The sequence below is a fragment of the Salvelinus alpinus genome, chromosome 30 (genome assembly GCF_045679555.1).
Source record: "Salvelinus alpinus chromosome 30, SLU_Salpinus.1, whole genome shotgun sequence".
Taxonomy (NCBI): Eukaryota; Metazoa; Chordata; class Actinopteri; order Salmoniformes; family Salmonidae; genus Salvelinus; species Salvelinus alpinus.
Genome location: NC_092115.1, coordinates 5840351 through 5861271, shown reverse-complemented (window position 1 = coordinate 5861271; position 20921 = coordinate 5840351). Strand labels below are relative to the sequence as shown.

At 46.4% G+C, this 20921-nt stretch overlaps 1 protein-coding gene across 1 annotated transcript in view; it reads left to right on the top strand.

The window, feature by feature from the left end:
• The window catches only part of LOC139560627 (receptor-type tyrosine-protein phosphatase mu-like), a 774972-nt gene that overhangs the window by 432028 nt on the left and 322023 nt on the right, over nucleotides 1-20921 (top strand). The window contains exons 11-12 of the mRNA XM_071377563.1: nucleotides 5253-5454; nucleotides 11999-12101. Coding sequence (XP_071233664.1) covers nucleotides 5253-5454; nucleotides 11999-12101 — 305 coding nt within the window. The remainder of the gene's footprint in view (nucleotides 1-5252; nucleotides 5455-11998; nucleotides 12102-20921) is intronic.

Sequence of the window (20921 nt, the reverse complement as noted above, 5' to 3'; positions counted from 1 at the left end):
TGTCTTCTAGTCTGATGAAACAAAAATAGAACTGTTTGGCCAGAAAAGAAAAAGGGGGAGGCTTGCAAGCCGAAGAACACCATCCCAACCGTGAAGCACGGGGGTGGCAGCATCATGTTCTGTGGGTGCTTTGCTGCAGGAGGGATTGGTGCACTTCACAAAATAGATGGCATCATGAGGCAGGAGAATGATGTGGATATATTGAAGCAACATCTCAAGACATCAGTCAGGAAGTTAAAGCATGCTTGCAAATGGGTCTTCCAAATGGACAATGACCCCAAGCATACTTCCAAAGTTGTGGCAAAATGGCTTAAGGACAACAAAGTCAAGGTATTGGAGTGGCCATGACAAAGCCCTGACCTCAATCCTATAGAAACTTTGTCGGCAGAACTGAAAAAGCGTGTTCGAGCAAGGAGGCCTACAAACCTGACTCCGTTACACCAGCTCTGTCAGAAGGAATGGGCCAAAATTCACCCAACTTATTGTGGGAAGCTTGTGGAAGGCTACCCGAAATGTTTGACCCAAGTTAAACAATTTAAAGGCAATGCTACCAAATGCTAATTGAGTGTATGTAAACTTCTGACCCACTGGGAATGTGATGAAATAAATAAAAGCTGAAATAAATAATTCTCTCTACTATTATTCCGACATTTCACATTCTTAATATAAAGTGGTGATCCTAACTGACCTAAGACAGGGGAATATTTACTAGGATTAAATGTCAGGAATTGTGAAAAACTGAGTTTAAATGTATTTGGCTAAGGTGTATGTAAACTTCCGACTTCAACTGTATAATGATAACTATAGGTTATATAACTATAAAACATTTGTGAGCATCCACACTAGAGGAAAGTTTTTCTTTCTACAATTCTACACCTGTCAATCAACTGATCAACGCATCATACTACCCGTATTAATGTAAAACCTTCCCTAAATATCTATGGTAAAAATGTACAGATGTAGGATCTTAATTTGATCACCCTGTTGCAGGAGAATTTTCCTGCAATTCAGGAAATGTAAAACGTGTAGTGTATTTCCACTTTGATATTTCAGACTTGGTTTTCCCTTAAGAAAAATGTATCAACCCCACCAAAAAAGGCCATTAGTTATAATCCACATAATAATTCAGCTAATTTCCTGTTGCTGCAGGAATATTTTTCTGCCGTAGCAAACTGGCTCAAATGAAGGTCCAACATCTGTAGCAGGCTATAGTATTGACAAAGCAAGCATGAGCAATCACTACTATCACTATAATAACTGCAATACTGTATATAACATAATTATAAAGCTTCTCATTCTGTATTATTTACTTGTCCAACACAGACATGAGCTAATGTCCAGCACCCTAACAAAAGCTCAATTTACATTTTCCCAGCTAGGAAACATTATAAGCATTCATGTGCACAATTAATCCGTTTTTAGTTTTTCGTCCCTTCTATCGTCACGTCAGTGTCATTTTAATCTCTCTCTCTCTATATCTATCTCTCTCCACTCTCTCTCTCTCTCTCTCTCGCCACTCTCTCTCTCTATTCTCTATCTATCTCTCTCCTCTCCCTCTCTCTCTCTCTCTCTTTCTCTCTCTCTCTCTCTCTCTCCTCTCTCCACTCTCTCTCTTCTCTCTCTCTCTCTCTCTCTCTCTCTCTCTCTCTCTCTCTCTCTCTCTCTCTCTCTCTCTCTCTCTCTCTCTCTCTCTCTCCTCTCTCCACTCTCTCTCTATCTATCTCTCTCCACTCTCTCTCTCTTTCTCTCTCTCTCTCCTCTCTCTCTCTCCACTCTCTCTCTCTCTCTCTCTCTCTCTCTCTTCTCCACTCTCTCTCTCTATATCTATCTCTCTCCACTCTCTCTCCTCTCTCTCTTCTCCACTCTCTCTCTCTATCTATCTTTCTCCACTCTCTCTTCTTCTCTCTCTCTTCTCTTCTTTCTTCTCTTCTCTCTATGTTAAATGATTTGGCATCACAGCAGACTCATTCCACCAGACAAAGACCAAATAACACACACACACACACACACACACACACACACACACACACACACACACACACACACACACACACACACACACACACACACACACACACACACACACACACACACACACACACACACACACACACACACACACACACACACACACACACACACACACACACACACACACACACACACACACACACACAAACACAAGGCAGACTCATTCCACACGCAGACAAAGACAAAATGAGAAGAAGCCTCCAAGCATTTCAGAAACTTGATGGACACAAATTATGCAGCACTCCAAACTGTTCCTTTGTGAATTGAAATTGGAATTATAATTAATGTTTTTCTACTATGAGGCGGAACCTGGAGTGGTGTCTTAAAGTGGGCTTTTATACATTATACACAGAGCCTTCAGAAAGTATTCATACCCCTTGACTTATTCCACATTAAACAGTGATGATACTAGATAAACAACTAGACTACAGAAAGTAAACAGTGATGATACTGGATAAACAACTAGACTACAGAAAGTAAACAGTGATGATACTGGATAAACAACTAGACTACAGAAAGTAAACAGTGATGATACTGGATAAACAACTAGACTACAGAAAGTAAACGGTGATGATACTAGATAAACAACTAGACTACAGAAAGTAAACAGTGATGATACTGGATAAACAACTAGACTACAGAAAGTAAACAGTGATGATACTAGATAAACAACTAGACTACAGAAAGTAAACGTTGATGATACTGGATAAACAACTAGACTACAGAAAGTAAATGGTGATGATACTGGATAAACAACTAGACTACAGAAAGTAAACGGTGATGATACTGGATAAACAACTAGACTACAGAAAGTAAACAGTGATGATACTAGATAAACAACTAGACTACAGAAAGTAAACGTTGATGATACTGGATAAACAACTAGACTACAGAAAGTAAACGGTGATGATACTGGATAAACAACTAGACTACAGAAAGTAAACAGTGATGATACTAGATAAACAACTAGACTACAGAAAGTAAACGTTGATGATACTAGATAAACAACTAGACTACAGAAAGTAAACGTTGATGATACTGGATAAACAACTAGACTACAGAAAGTAAACAGTGATGATACTAGATAAACAACTAGACTACAGAAAGTAAACGTTGATGATACTGGATAAACAACTAGACTACAGAAAGTAAACGGTGATGATACTGGATAAACAACTAGACTACAGAAAGTAAACAGTGATGATACAAGATAAACAACTAGACTACAGAAAGTAAACGTTGATGATACTAGATAAACAACTAGACTACAGAAAGTAAACGGTGGTGATACTAGATAAACAACTAGACTACAGAAAGTAAACGTTGATGATACTGGATAAACAACTAGACTACAGAAAGTAAACGGTGATGATACTGGATAAACAACTAGACTACAGAAAGTAAACGGTGATGATACTGGATAAACAACTAGACTACAGAAAGTAAACAGTGATGATACTAGATAAACAACTAGACTACAGAAAGTAAACGTTGATGATACTAGATAAACAACTAGACTACAGAAAGTAAACGTTGATGATACTGGATAAACAACTAGACTACAGAAAGTAAACGGTGATGATACTGGATAAACAACTAGACTACAGAAAGTAAACAGTGATGATACAAGATAAACAACTAGACTACAGAAAGTAAACGGTGGTGATACTAGATAAACAACTAGACTACAGAAAGTAAACGTTGATGATACTGGATATAAAACTAGACTACAGAAAGTAAAAGGTGATGATACTGGATAAACAACTAGACTACAGAAAGTAAACGTTGATGATACTGGATAAACAACTAGACTACAGAAAGTAAACGGTGATGATACTGGATAAACAACTAGACTACAGAAAGTAAACGGTGATGATACTGGATAAACAACTAGACTACAGAAAGTAAACAGTGATGATACTAGATAAACAACTAGACTACAGAAAGTAAACAGTGATGATACTAGATAAACAACTAGACTACAGAAAGTAAACGTTGATGATACTAGATAAACAACTAGACTACAGAAAGTAAACGGTGATGATACTGGATAAACAACTATTTTATTTTGTATATTATATGACATGTATTATTTTTCCACCTTGTCCCCCTTTTTATCTCAACCCCAAAACATTGCCAACTTATTTCCACAAGGTCCAAACCTCTTGACAAGATTGCTTGTGTAGTTGACACTGTCTTTAGAACAGTTTGGGGCGGCAGGTAGCCTAGTGGTTAGAGTGTAGGGGCGGCAGGTAGCCTAGTGGTTAGAGCGTAAGGGCGGCAGGTAGCCTAGTGGTTAGAGTTTAGGGGCGACAGGTAGCCTAGTGGTTAGAGCGTAAGGGCGGCAGGTAGCCTAGTGGTTAGAGTGTAGGGGCGGCAGGTAGCCTAGTGGTTAGAGCGTAAGGGCGGCAGGTAGCCTAGTGGTTAGAGTGTAGGGGCGGCAGGTAGCCTAGTGGTTAGAGCGTAAGGGCGGCAGGTAGCCTAGTGGTTAGAGTGTAGGGGTGGCAGGTAGCCTAGTGGTTAGAGCGTAAGGGCGGCAGGTAGCCTAGTGGTTAGAGTGTAGGGGCGGCAGGTAGCCTAGTGGTTAGAGCGTAAGGGCGGCAGGTAGCCTAGTGGTTAGAGTGTAGGGGCGGCAGGTAGTCTAGTGGTTAGAGCGTAAGGGCGGCAGGTAGCCTAGTGGTTAGAGCGTAAGGGCGGCAGGTAGCCTAGTGGTTAGAGCGTAAGGGCGGCAGGTAGCCTAGTGGTTAGAGCGTAAGGGCGGCAGGTAGCCTAGTGGTTAGAGCGTAAGGGCGGCAGTTAGCCTAGTGGTTAGAGCGTTGGGCTAGTAACCGAAAGGTTGCACAATCAAATCCCCGAACTGACGAGGTGAAAATCTGTCATTCTGCCCTTGAACAAAGCAGTTCACCCACTGTCCCTAGGCTGTCATTGAAAATAATAATGTGTTCTTAACTGACTTGCCTAGTTAAATAAAGGTAAAACAAAAAAAAAGGTGAGAATGCCAATCTCATTGTCCACAAGCAGATTGCAGTCTCTCCGTGTGCATATACAGTACACTGTCAAGGTATAGAAACAGACCAAAATAACTATCATATTCTCTCTGTCTGTTTGTCTCTGTCTGTCTGTATGTCTGTCTCTTTCGGTCTGTCTGTCTGTCTGTCTCTGTCGGTCTGTCTGTCTCTCTCTGTCTGTCTGTCTGTCTGTGTCTGTCTGTCTGTTTCCAGATCTCCTACAAGACGGTGAGCTCCTTTGACCCAGAGCTGGATCTATCCAACCAGAGTGGGAAGGTCCTGAAACACAGCAATGAGACCAGCCACATCTTCCTGGGGCTGTACCCAGGATCCACGTACTCGTTCACCCTCCGAGCCTCCACCGCCAAGGGATATGGTCCACCAGTCATCACACAGTTCACCACCAAGATCTCAGGTCAGTCCCTAGTCCCTAGACACCTATCCCCTAGACACCTAGCTCCTAGACACCTAGCTCCTAGACACCTACACCAGTCATCACACAGTTCACCACCAAGATATCAGGTCAGTCCCTGGTCCCTAGACACCTAGCTCCTAGACACCTACACCAGTCATCACACAGTTCACCACCAAGATCTCAGGTCAGTCCCTAGGCCCTAGACACCTAGCTCCTATCCCCTAGACACCTAGCTCCTAGACACCTATCCCCTAGACACCTAGCTCCCAGACATCTAGCTCTTAGACACCTAGACACCTAGCTCCTAGACACCTAGCTCCTAAACACCTAGACACCTAGCTCCTAGACACCTAGACACCTAGCTCCTAGACACCTATCCACCTAGCTCCTAGACACCTAGACACCTAGCTTCTAGACACCTAGACACCTAGCTCCTAAACACCTAGACACCTAGACACCTAGCTCCTAGACACTTAGACACCTAGCTCCTAGACACCTAGCTCCTAGACACCTAGACACCTAGCTCCTAGACACCTAGCCACCTAGCTCCTAGACACCTACCTCCTAGAGACCTAGCTCCTAGACACGTAGACACCTAGCTCCTAGACACCTATCCCCTAGACACCTAGCTCCCAGACATCTAGCTCTTAGACACCTAGTTTGGCTCCTTTGCGCTAGATGTCTGGGAGCTAGGTGTCTATGAGCTAGGTGTCTAGGTGTCTAAGAGCTAGATGTCTGGGAGCTAGGTGTCTATGAGCTAGGTGTCTAGGTGTCTAAGAGCTAGATGTCTGGGAGCTAGGTGTCTATGAGCTAGGTGTCTAGGTGTCTATGAGCTAGGTGTCTAGGTGTCTAAGAGCTAGATGTCTGGGAGCTTGGTGTCTATGAGCTAGGTGTCTAGGTGTCTAAGAGCTAGATGTCTGGGAGCTAGGTGTCTATGAGCTAGGTGTCTAGGTGTTGTAACTTTAATGTGTTACAGAGTTAATGTTTAAGTTAATTCATTGAGCTGTATCTAAAGATATTTCTTTACAGTTATTTACATATGTTCAAAATATAGAATAACTATCTTCATATCAAACCCGACGTCCCAAGTCATTACTTTGAAGATAGTTATTCTATATTTTGAACATATGTAAATAACTGTAAAGAAATATCTTTAGATACAGCTCAATGAATTAACTTAAACATTAACTCTGTAACACATTAAAGTTACAACACCTAGACACCTAGCTCATAGACACCTAGCTCCCAGACATCTAGCTCTTAGACACCTAGACACCTAGCTCATAGACACCAAGCTCCCAGACATCTAGCTCTTAGAACCCTAGACACCTAGCTCATAGACACCTAGCTCCCAGACATCTAGCTCTTAGACACCTAGACACCTATCCCCTAGAGACCTAGCTCCCAGACACCTAGCTCCTAGACACCTAGACACCTATCCCCTAGAGACCTAGCTCCCAGACACCTAGCTCCTAGACACCTAGACACCTATCCCCTAGAGACCTAGCTCCCAGACACCTAGCTCCTAGACACCTAGACACCTAGGCCCTAGAAACTAGACCATGGGTGGGCAAACGCTTTGGCTCGAATGCTACATCAGAATTTAGAAATTCAACGGAAAAGAAAAGGGCAGTTATTTTGACATATATATACAGTGGGGTCCGAGATTATTGACATCCTTGATAAAAATGTGCAAAAATAACTGTGTAAAATAAATAATACAAATTATGAGCTGTATAGTATGCTACAAAAAAATAATGCTAATACCTACCCCCTAGACACCTATTCCCTAGACACCTAGCCTCTAGACACCTAGCCCCTAGAACCCTAGCCCCTAGAACCCTAGCCCCTAGACACCTAGCCCCTAGAACCCTAGCCCCTAGACACCTAGCCCCTAGACACCTATTCCCTAGACACCTAGCCCCTAGAACCCTAGCCCCTAGACACCTAGCCCCTAGACACCTAGCTCCTAGACACCTAGCCCCTAGACACCTAGCTCCTAGACACCTAGCCCCTAGACACCTAGTCCCTAGACACCTAGCTCCTAGACACCTAGCCCCTAGACACCTAGCTCCTAGACACCTAGCCCCTAGACACCTAGCTCCTAGACACCTAGCCCCTAGACACCTAGTGCCTAGACACCTAGCTCCTAGACACCTAGCCCCTAGAACCCTAGCCCCTAGACACCTAGCTCCTAGACACCTAGCCCCTAGACACCTAGCCCCTAGAACCCTAGCCCCTAGACACCTAGCCCCTAGACACCTAGCTCCTAGAACCCTAGCCCCTAGACACCTAGCCCCTAGAACCCTAGCCCCTAGACACCTAGCCCCTAGACACCTAGCTCCTAGACACCTAGCCCCTAGACACCTAGCCCCTAGACACCTAGCCCCTAGACACCTAGCCCCTAGACACCTAGCTCCTAGACACCTAGCCCCTAGACACCTAGCCCCTAGAACCCTAGCCCCTAGACACCTAGCCCCTAGACACCTAGCCCCTAGAACCCTAGCCCCTAGACACCTAGCTCCTAGACACCTAGCCACTAGAACCCTAGCCCATAGACACCTAGCCCCTAGAACCCTAGCCCATAGACACCTAGCTCCTTGACACCTAGCCCCTAGACACCTAGCTCCTTGACACCTAGTCCCTAGACACATAGCCCCTAGAACCCTAGCCCCTAGACACCTAGCTCCTAGACACCTAGCCCCTAGACACCTAGCTCCTAGACACCTAGCCCCTAGACACCTAGTCCCTAGACACCTAGCTCCTAGACACCTAGTCCCTAGACACCTAGCCCCTAGAACCCTAGCTCCTAGACACCTAGTCCCTAGACACCTAGCCCCTAGACACCTAGCCCCTAGACACCTAGCTCCTAGACACCTAGCCCCTAGACACCTAGCCCCTAGACACCTAGCTCCTAGACACCTAGCTCCTAGACACCTAGCCCCTAGACACCTAGCCCCTAGACACCTAGCTCCTAGACACCTAGCTCCTAGACACCTAGCCCCTAGACACCTAGCCCCTAGACACCTAGTCCCTAGACACCTAGCTCCTAGACACCTAGTCCCTAGACACCTAGCCCCTAGAACCCTAGCTCCTAGACACCTAGTCCCTAGACACCTAGCCCCTAGACACCTAGCCCCTAGACACCTAGCTCCTAGACACCTAGCCCCTAGACACCTAGCCCCTAGACACCTAGCTCCTAGACACCTAGCTCCTAGACACCTAGCCCCTAGACACCTAGCTCCTAGACACCTAGCCACTAGAACCCTAGCCCATAGACACCTAGCCCCTAGAACCCTAGCCCATAGACACCTAGCTCCTTGACACCTAGCCCCTAGACACCTAGCTCCTTGACACCTAGTCCCTAGACACCTAGCCCCTAGAACCCTAGCCCCTAGACACCTAGCTCCTAGACACCTAGCCCCTAGACACCTGGCCCCTAGACACCTAGCCCATAGACACCTAGCCCCTAGACACCTAGCTCCTAGAACCCTAGCCCCTAGACACCTAGCCCCTAGAACCCTAGCTCCTAGACACCTAGCTCCTTGACACCTAGTCCCTAGACACCTAGCCCATAGACACCTAGCCCCTAGACACCTAGCTCCTAGAACCCTAGCCCCTAGACACCTAGCCCCTAGAACCCTAGCCCCTAGACACCTAGCTCCTAGACACCTAGCCCCTAGACACCTGGCCCCTATAACCCTATTTCCTAGACACCTAGCCCCTAGACACCTAGCCCCTAGACACCTAGCCCCTAGACACCTAGCCCCTAGACACCTAGCCCCTAGACACCTAGCTCCTAGACACCTAGCCCCTAGACACCTAGCTCCTAGACACCTAGCCCCTAGACACCTAGCTCCTAGACACCTAGCCCCTAGACACCTAGCTCCTAGACACCTAGCCCCTAGACACCTAGCCCCTAGACACCTAGCTCCTAGAACCCTAGCCCCTAGACACCTAGCCCCTAGACACCTAGCCCCTAGACACCTAGCCCCTAGACACCTAGCCCCTAGAACCCTAGCTCCTAGACACCTAGCCCCTAGACACCTAGCCCCTAGACACCTAGCCCCTAGACACCTAGCTCCTAGACACCTAGCCCCTAGACACCTAGCTCCTAGACACCTAGCCCCTAGACACCTAGCTCCTAGACACCTAGCTCCTAGACACCTAGCTCCTAGACACCTAGCCCCTAGACACCTAGCCCCTAGACACCTAGCTCCTAGACACCTAGCCCCTAGAACCCTAGCCCCTAGACACCTAGCTCCTAGACACCTAGCCCCTAGACACCTAGCCCCTAGACACCTAGCTCCTAGACACCTAGCCCCTAGACACCTAGCTCCTAGACACCTAGCTCCTAGACACCTAGCTCCTAGACACCTAGCCCCTAGACACCTAGCCCCTAGACACCTAGCTCCTAGACACCTAGCCCCTAGAACCCTAGCCCCTAGACACCTAGCTCCTAGACACCTAGCCCCTAGACACCTAGTCCCTAGACACCTAGCTCCTAGACACCTAGCCCCTAGACACCTAGCCCCTAGACACCTAGCCCCTAGACACCTAGCCCCTAGACACCTAGCCCCTAGACACCTAGCTCCTAGACACCTAGCCCCTAGACACCTAGCCCCTAGACACCTAGCCCCTAGACACCTGGCCCCTAGACACCTAGCCCCTAGACACCTAGCTCCTAGACACCTGGCCCCTATAACCCTATTTCCTAGACACCTAGCCACTAGAACCCTAGCCCCTAGACACCTAGCCCCTAGACACCTAGCCCCTAGACACCTGGCCCCTAGACACCTAGCTCCTAGACACCTAGCCCCTAGACACCTAGCTCCTAGACACCTAGCCCCTAGACACCTAGCCCCTAGACACCTAGCCCCTAGACACCTAGCCCCTAGACACCTGGCCCCTAGACACCTAGCTCCTAGACACCTAGCCCCTAGACACCTAGCTCCTAGACACCTAGCCCCTAGACACCTAGCCCCTAGACACCTAGCCCCTAGACACCTAGCCCCTAGAACCCTAGCCCCTAGACACCTACCTCCTAGACACCTAGCCCCTAGACACCTAGCTCCTAGACACCTGGCCCCTAGACACCTGGCCCCTAGACACCTAGCTCCTAGACACCTGGCCCCTATAACCCTATTTCCTAGACACCTAGCCACTAGAACCCTAGCCCCTAGACACCTAGTCCCTAGACACCTAGCCCCTAGACACCTGGCCCCTATACACCTAGTCCCTAGACACCTAGCCCCTAGACACCTGGCCCCTAGACACCTAGCCCCTAGACACCTAGCTCCTAGACACCTGGCCCCTATAACCCTATTTCCTAGACACCTAGCCACTAGAACCCTAGCCCCTAGACACCTAGTCCCTAGACACCTAGCCCCTAGACACCTGGCCCCTATACACCTAGTCCCTAGACACCTAGCCCCTAGACACCTAGCTCCTAGACACCTGGCCCCTATAACCCTATTTCCTAGACACCTAGCCACTAGAACCCTAGCCCCTAGACACCTAGTCCCTAGAACCCTAGCCCCTAGACACCTGGCCCCTAGACACCTAGTCCCTAGACACATAGCCCCTAGAACCCTAGCCCCTAGACACCTAGCTCCTAGACACCTAGCCCCTAGACACCTAGCCCCTAGACACCTAGTCCCTAGACACCTAGCCCCTAGACACCTAGCCCCTAGACACCTAGTCCCTAGACACCTAGCCCCTAGACACCTAGCCCCTAGACACCTAGTCCCTAGACACCTAGCTCCTAGACACCTAGCCCCTAGACACCTAGCCCCTAGACACCTAGTCCCTAGACACCTAGCCCCTAGACACCTAGCCCCTAGACACCTAGCCCCTAGACACCTAGCCCCTAGACACCTAGCCCCTAGACACCTAGCCCCTAGACACCTAGCCCCTAGACACCTAGCCCCTAGACACCTGGCCCCTAGACACCTAGTCCCTAGAACCCTAGCCCCTAGACACCTAGTCCCTAGACACCTAGCTCCTAGACACCTAGCCCCTAGACACCTGGCCCCTAGACACCTAGCCCCTAGACACCTAGCCACTAGAACCCTAGCCCATAGACACCTAGCCCCTAGACACCTAGTCCCTAGACACCTAGCCCCTAGACACCTAGCCCCTAGACACCTAGCCCCTAGAACCCTAGCCCCTAGACACCTAGTCCCTAGACACCTAACCCCTAGAACCCTAGCCCCTAGACACCTAGTCCCTAGACACCTAGCCCCTAGACACCTAGCCCCTAGACACCTAGTCCCTAGACACCTAGCTCCTAGACACCTAGCCCCTAGACACCTGGCCCCTATAACCCTATTTCCTAGACACCTAGCCCCTAGACACCTAGCCCCTAGACACCTGGCCCCTAGACACCTAGCTCCTAGACACCTGGCCCCTAGACACCTAGTCCCTAGACACCTAGCCCCTAGACACCTAGCTCCTAGACACCTAGCCCCTAGACACCTGGCCCCTAGAACCGTAGACCTTAATCCCAGGAGACTGAGGTAGTATGTTCATGTTGTCCTTCTAGCTCCCTCCATGCCAGCCTATGACCAGGAGACATCTCTGAACCAGACAGACAGCACAGTGACTGTCCTGCTGAAACCGGCACAGAGCCGAGGGGCGCCTGTCAGGTAGGATGGTACACACACACACACACACACACACACACACACACACACACACACACACACACACACACACACACACACACACACACACACACACACACACACACACACACACACACACACACACACACACACACACAATCCATAGAGAGTGTAATTGTTCTACAGTGTTCCTGATCTTGGATTATAAATAAAGTGTTTTATACTTTATCATCTAATCTGAGTCCTTTTGAGATGAATGATACCAGCATGCAGGCCCTCAGTCAGTCAACTCACGTTTACCCAGTGTTTAGCTGCCCTGTCTAATGCCTGAACATTAACCCAGTGTTTAGCTGCCCTGTCTAATGCCTGCACATTTACCCAGTGTTTAGCTGCCCTGTCTAATGCCTGAACATTTACCCAGTGTTTAGCTGCCCTGTCTAATGCCTGAACATTTACCCAGTGTTTAGCTGCCCTGTCTAATGCCTGAACATTTACCCAGTGTTTAGCTGCCCTGTCTAATGCCTGAACATTTACCCAGTGTTTAGCTGCCCTGTCTAATGCCTGAACATTTACCCAGTGTTTAGCTGCCCTGTCTAATGCCTGAACATTTACCCAGTGTTTAGCTGCCCTGTCTAATGCCTGAACATTTACCCAGTGTTTAGCTGCCCTGACTAATGCCTGAACATTTACCCAGTGTTTAGCTGCCCTGTCTAATGCCTGAACATTTACCCAGTGTTTAGCTGCCCTGACTAATGCCTGAACATTTACCCAGTGTTTAGCTGCCCTGACTAATGCCTGAACATTTACCCAGTGTTTAGCTGCCCTGACTATGCCTGAACATTTACCCAGTGTTTAGCTGCCCTGTCTAATGCCTGAACATTTACCAAGTGTTTTCAGAAATTTTGCAAATTTCTATAAAAGAAAACTACTGAAATACCTTATTTACATAAGATTTCAGACACTTTGCTATTAGACTCGAAATTGAGCTCAGGTGCATCCTGTTTCCATTAATCATCCTTAAGATGTTTCTACAACTTGATTGGAGTCCACCAGTGGTAAATTAAATTGATTGGACATGATTTGGAAAGGCACACACCTGTCTATATAAGGTCCCACAGTTGAAAGTGCATGTCAGAGCAAAAACTAAGCCATGAGGTGGAAATAATTGTCCGTAGAGGTCCGAGACAGGATTGTATCGAGGCACAAATCTGGGGAAGGGTATAAAAAATGTCTGCAGCATTGAAGGTCTCCAAGAACACAGTGGCCTCCATCATTCTTAAATGGAAGAAGTTTGGAACCACCAAGACTCTTCCTAGAGCTGGCCCCCTGGCCAAACTGACCAATCGAGGGAGAAGGGTCTTGGTCAGGGAGGTGAAGAACCCGATGTTCACTCTGACAGAGCTCCAGAGTTCCTCTGTGGAGATGGGAGAAACTTCCAGAATGACAACTATCTCTGCAGCACTCCACCAATCAGGCCTTTATGGTAGAGTGGCCAGATGGAAGCCACTCCTCAGTAAAAAGCACATGACAGCCCGCTTGGAGTTTGCCAAAAGTCATCTAAAGGAATCTCAGACCATGAGAAACAACATTATCTGGTCTGATGAAACCAAGCACACAGCCAAGACAACGCAGGAGTGGCATAGGGACAAGTCTCTGAACGTTCTTGAGAGGTCCAGCAAGAGCCCGGACTTGATCTCGATCGAACATTTGAACATAACCGTGCAGCAACGCTCCCCATCCAACATGACAGAGCTTGAGAGGATCTGCAGAAAAGAATGGGAGAAACTCCCCAAATACAGGTGTGCCACCAAGCTTGTAGCGTCATACCCAAAAAGACTCGAGGCTGTAATCGCTGCCAAAGGTGCTTCAACAAAGTACTGAGTTGATACGTTTAATATATTTGCAAAATTTAAAAAAATTATGGTTTTGCTTTGTCCTTATGGGGTATTGTGTGTAAGTTGATGAGGGAAAAAATGTATTTAATTAATTTTAGAATAAGGCTCTAACGTAACAAAATTAGGAAAACGTCAAGGGGGCTGATTACTTTCCCAAATGCCCTGCATGTGGTGCCAAACTGGATCAGAACATCTACTGCTTTCTGCTGTAGATGAGCAACCCAGAACTGTGTGAGTGTATTTGTATTTATTATGGATCCCCATTAGTTCCTGTCAAAGCAGCAGCTACTCTTCCTGGGGTTTATTATGGATCCCCATTAGTTCCTGTCAAGGCAGCAGCTACTCTTCCTGGGGTTTATTATGGATCCCCGTTAGTTCCTGTCAAAGCAGCAGCTACTCTTCCTGGGGTTTATTATGGATCCCCGTTAGTTCCTGTCAAAGCAGCAGCTACACTTCCTGGGTTTTATTATGGATCCCCATTAGTTCCTGTCAAGGCAGCAGCTACTCTTCCTGGGGTTTATTATGGATCCCCATTAGTTCCTGCCAAGACAGCAGCTACTCTTCCTGGGGTTTATTATGGATCCCCATTAGTTCCTGCCAAGGCAGCAGCTACTCTTCCTGGGGTTTATTATGGATCCCCATTAGTTCCTGCCGAGACAGCAGCTACTCTTCCTGGGGTTTATTATGGATCCCCATTAGTTCCTGCCAAGGCAGCAGCTACTCTTCCTGGGGTTTATTATGGATCCCCATTAGTTTCTGTCAAGGCAGCAGCTACTCATCCTGGGTTTTATTATGGATCCCCATTTGTTCCTGTCAAAGCAGCAGCTACAATTCCTGGGTTTTATTATGGATCCCCATTAGTTCCTGTCAAGGCAGCAGCTACTCTTCCTGGGGTTTATTATGGATCCCCATTAGTTCCTGCCAAGACAGCAGCTACTCTTCCTGGGGTTTATTATGGATCCCCATTAGTTCCTGCCAAGGCAGCAGCTACTCTTCCTGGGGTTTATTATGGATCCCCATTAGTTCCTGCCGAGACAGCAGCTACTCTTCCTGGGGTTTATTATGGATCCCCATTAGTTTCTGTCAAGGCAGCAGCTACTCATCCTGGGTTTTATTATGGATCCCCATTTGTTCCTGTCAAGGCAGCAGCTACTCTTCCTGGTGTTAATTATGGATCCCCATTAGTTCCTGCTAAGAAATGAGCTGCACTTCCTGGGGGTTTTAATGGATCCCCATTAGTTCAAATCAAATTGTATTAGTCACATGTGCCGAATACAACAGGTGTAGACCTTAGAGTGAAATGCTTACTTATGAGCCCTTAACCAACAATGCAGTTAAAAAAATATGGATAAGAGTAAGAAATATAAGTAATTAAAGAGCAGTAATAAAATAACAATAGCGAGACTATATACAGGGGGGTACAGGTACAGAGTCAATGTGGAGACTATATACAGGGGGTATCGGTACAGAGTCAATGTGAAGGCAATATACAGGGGGTCCTGGTACAGAGTCAATGTGAAGGCTATATACAGGGGGTATCGGTACAGAGTCAATGTGGAGGCAATATACAGGGGGTCCTGGTACAGAGTCAATGTGAAGGCTATATACAGGGGGTATCGGTACAGAGTCAATGTGGAGGCAATATACAGGGGGTCCTGGTACAGAGTCAATGTGAAGGCTATATACAGGGGGTATCGGTACAGAGTCAATGTGGAGGCTATATACAGGGGGTACCGGTACAGAGTCAATGTGGAGGCAATATACAGGGGGTCCTGGTACAGAGTCAATGTGAAGGCTATATACAGGGGGTATCGGTACAGAGTCAATGTGGAGGCAATATACAGGGGGTACCGGTACAGAGTCAATGTGGAGACTATATACAGGGGGGTACCAGTACAGAGTCAATGTGGAGACTATATACAGGGGGTACCAGTACAGAGCCAATGTGGAGACTATATACAGGGGGGTACCGGTATAGAGTCAATGTGGAGACTATATACAGGGGGGTACCGGTACAGAGTCTAAAACACATTAAGGCACTTGTCCTCTCCCCCTTGTTGTTGTTTGTAAATAGTCAAAGGTTAAAGTAAAGAAATTCCTCCTGGATTCCTCCTGAATTCCTCCTGGATTCCTCCTGGATTCCCCCTGAATTCCTCCTGGATTCCTCCTGAATTCCTCCTGGATTCCTCCTGGATTCCTCCTGGATTCCTCATGGAGTCCTCCTGGATTCCTCCTGGATTCCTCCTGAATTCCTTCTGGATTCCTCCTGGACTCCTCCTGGATTCCTCCTGAATTCCTCCTGAATAACTTCTGGATCCCTCCTGGATTCCTCCTGGATTCCTACTGGATTCCTCCTGGATTCCTCCTGAATTCCTCTTGAATTCCTACTGGATTCCTCCTGGATTCCTCCTGAATTCCTCTTGAATTCCTCCTGGATTCCTCCTGGATTCCTCCTGAATTCCTCCTGAATTCCTTCTGAATTCCTCTTGAATTTCTCCTGAATTCCTCCTGGAGTCCTCCTGAATTCCTCCTGGATTCCTCCTGGATTCCTCCTGAATTCCTCCTGGATTCCTCCTGAATTCCTCCTGAATTCTTCCTGAATTCCTCCTGGATTCCTCCTGAAATCCTCCTGGATTCCTTCTGGATTCCTCTTGAATTCCTCCTGAATTCCTCCTGGAGTCTTTCTGAATTCCTCCTGGATTCCTCCTGAATTCCTCCTGAATTCCTCCTGAATTCCTCCTGGATTCCTCCTGAATTCCTCCTGGATTCCTTCTGGATTCCTCCTGAATTCCTCCTGGATTCCTTCTGGATTCCTCCTGAATTCCTCCTGAATTCCTCCTGAATTCCTCCTGAATTCTTCCTGAATTCCTCCTGAATTCCTCCTGAATTCCTCCTGAATTCCTCCTGGATTCCTCCTGAATTCCTCCTGAATTCTTCCTGAATTCCTCCTGAATTCCTCCTGAATTCCTCCTGAATTCTTCCTGAATTCCTCCTGAATTCCTCCTGGATTCCTCCTGAATTCCTCCTGGATTCCTCCTGGATTCCTCCTGAATTCCTCCTGGATTCCTTCTGGATTCCTCCTGAATTCCTCTTGAATTCCTCCTGGATTCCTCCTGGATTCCTCCTGAATTCCTCCTGAATTCCTTCTGGATTCCTCTTGAATTCCTCCTGAATTCCTCCTGGAGTCCTCCTGAATTCCTCCTGGATTCCTCCTGGATTCCTCCTGAATTCCTCCTGGATTCCTCCTGAATTCCTCCTGAATTCTTCCTGAATTCCTCCTGGATTCCTCCTGAATTCCTCCTGGATTCCTTCTGGATTCCTCTTGAATTCCTCCTGAATTCCTCCTGGAGTCTTCCTGAATTCCTCCTGGATTCCTCCTGGATTCCTCCTGGATTCCTCCTGAATTCCTCCTGGATTCCTTCTGGATTCCTCCTGAATTCCTCCTGGATTCCTCCTGGATTCCTCCTGAATTCCTCCTGAATTCCTCCTGAATTCTTCCTGAATTCCTCCTGAATTCCTCCTGAATTCCTCCTGGATTCCTCCTGGATTCCTCCTGGATTCCTACTGGATATCATAATACATAATGCTTATACCATCAACTGTGGAATTCCAGCCACATCCACTGACTCATCTAACTGAAGAGAGTTTTAATTTATTTATTTTTTATTCCAGATGCTTGTATGTCAACTGACATATGTCTTATTCTAGTGCCCGCTGTGTCATTGGAAAGTGGCACTGATTCCACCTTTATCGCTGTCTCCTCACCCGAGAGTGACACTGAGACATCACTCAGGCAGGGTTCAACGATCTCATCTCCTATATTGTGGGGGCTTCTTTGCCTTGGCTATATTTAGGATCACCTTGTATGACGCTTTGAGGATAGCTCTGTTCCCTTTGAATGCCTGTTAGAGGGGCAGAGAAAGCATTTTGTCAAAAGCCACCTACAATGAACTATCATGTTAAATAAAAAATCTAAATATGACCTAATCTTGATTTATCTTATCGGTTGTGTGTGTGTGTGTGTGTGTGTGTGTGTGTGTGTGTGTGTGTGTGTGTGTGTGTGTGTGTGTGTGTGTGTGTGTGTGTGTTCGGGTCTACATTTGGTATTTAGTATATTTTTTTAGGATCCCCATTATCTGTTGCAAAAGCAGCAGCTACTCTTCCTGGGGTCCACACAAAACATGAAACATAATACAGAATGACATGATACAGAACATCATTAGACAAGAACAGCTCAAGGACAGAACTACATACGGTTGAAGTCTGAAGTTTACACCTTAGCCAAATACATTTAAACTCAGTTTTTCACACTCTCTAAAATTCAATCATAGCAAATATTCCCTGTCTTGGGTCAGTTAGGATCACCACTTTATTATAAGAATGTGAAATGTCAGAATAATAGTAGAGAGTATGATTTATTTCCGCTTTAATTTCTTTCATGACATTCCCAGTGGGTCAGAAGTTTACATACACTCAATTAGTATTTGGTAGCATTGCCTTTAAATTGTTTAACTTGGGGCAAACGTTTCAAGCTTCCCACAATAAGTTGGGTGAATTTTGGTCCATTCCTCCTGACAGAGCTGGTGTCAGGTTTGTAGGCCTCCTTGCTCGTTACACGCTTTTTCAGTTCTGCCCACAAATGTTCTATAGGTTTGAGGTCAGGGCTTTGTGATGGCCACTCCAATACCTTGACTTTGTTGTCCTTAAGCCATTTTGCCACAACTTTGGAAGTATGCTTGGGGTCATTGTCCATTTGGAAGACCCATTTGTGACCAAGCTTTAACTTCCTGACTGATGTCTTGAGATGTTGCTTCAATATATCCACATAATTTTCCCTCCTCATGATGCCATCTATTATGTCAAGTGTACCAGTCCCTCCTGCAGCAAAGCACCCCCACAACATGATGCTTCCAACCCCATGCTTTACGGTTGGGATGGTGTTCTTCGGCCTGCAAGCCTCCCCCTTCGGCCTGCAAGCCTCCCCCTCCCCAAACATAACGATGGTCATTATGGCCAAACAGTTCTATTTTTGTTTCATCAGACCAGAGGACATTTCTCCAAAAAGTACGATCTTTGTCCCCATGTGCAGTTGCAAACCGTAGTCTGGATTTTTTATGGCGGTTTTGGAGCAGTGGCTTCTTCCTTGCTGAGCGGCCTTTCAGGTTATGTCAATATAGGACTCGTTTTACTGTGGGTATAGATACTTTTGTACCTGTTTCCACCAGCATCGTTACAAGGTCCTTTGCTGTTGTTCTGGGATTGATTTGCACTTTTCAAACCAAAGTACGTTCATATCTAGGAGACAGAAGGCGTCTCCTTCCTGAGCGGTATGGCGGCTGCGTGGTCCCATGGTGTTTATACTTGCGTACCATTGTTTGTACAGATGAACGTGGTACCTTCAGGCGTTTGGAAATTGCTCCCAAGGATGAACCAGACTTGTGGAGGTCTACAATTTTTTTCCTGAGGTCTTGGCTGATTTCTTTTGATTTTCCCATGATGTCAAGCAAAGAGGCACTGAGTTTGAAGGTAGGCCTTGAAATACATCCACAGGTACACCTCCAATTGTCTCAGATTATGTCAATTAGCCTAACAGAAGCTTCTAAAGCCATACCATCATTTTCTGGAATTTTCCAGGCTGTGTAAAGGCACAGTCAACTTAGTGTATGTAAACTTCTCTCCCACTGGAATTGTGATACAGTGAAATATAAGTGAATTAATCTGTCTGTAAACAATTGTTGGAAAAATTACTTACTATGTCATGCACAAAGTAGATGTCCTAACCAACTTGTCAAAACTATAGTTTAACAAGAAATTTGTGGAGTGGTTGAAAAACGAGTTTTAATGACTCCAACGTAAGTGTATGTAAACTTCCGACTTCAACTGTACATTTTTAAGGAGACAAACGTAGCCTACATATCAATACAGACACACAAACTATCTAGGTCAAATAGGGGAGAGGCGTTGTGCTGCGAGGTGTTGCTTTATCTGTTTATTGAAACCAAGTTTGCTGTTTGATGTGTTAAATCATTTTTTTCCAGTTCAGAATAAATCTGATTAATTGTTTTTTTAACAGCAACACTTCCAACCTAGACTTGTTTTCAACAATCATTTCTATAGTAAGATGAACAATAGGCCTGATCATGTGTCATCTTCATATGCACTGTTACTAAGGGTTGCACTATCACTAGCTAGCTAGCTTGTTTTGGCTAACGTTAGCTAGTTAGCTGTTAGCTGTGTACAAGGGGATTGTTTGAAAGAGAAACTCACATCTACTATTATGAGAGATAGTGTTCCCTTATTTCTGCTTAAACATCACCTGTTGTAAAATGACCACAATGCCTTGCTAGCTGACTTACTCTTCCACTGTCAAAGCACTGTTTCCTTTCTGCTCTGTTCTGAAAGAACTCCCTGGGTTAATCGTTATCAAATCAAATGTATTTATAAAGCCCTTCTTACATCAGCTCATATCTCAAAGTGCTGTACAGAAACCCAGCCTAAAACCCCAAACAGCAAGCAATGAAGGTGTAGAAGCACGGTGGCTAGGGAAAAACTCCCTAGAAAGGCCAAAACCTAGGAAGAAACCTGGAGAGGAACCAGGCTATGAGGGTTTGTCCATTTGTAGATTTTAGGTCAGGACGTGTCTTCCCCTATGATATTCTCATTACTAACCACAAAACACACTGTGAGCGCTCCCCTTTATTTCTCAACGTTTGCGTTAAACCAAGATCTAGAAAACTCATGGCTGTCTTTGCGTTTCATGACGTTTTTGAGCTCAGAACTTGTTGCTAGTTTGAGTCCATTTTGATGACGGCGGTGAGTGACGGCGAGTGGGAATGACAAGTCAGTGGCTGACAGCGCATCATCTGCTGCTGAACGACAACGCTTGCAGCGTGTGGATCGCAGAGTGAAAACTGCAGAAAGAAGATCAGCCAAACGGCGAAGCACA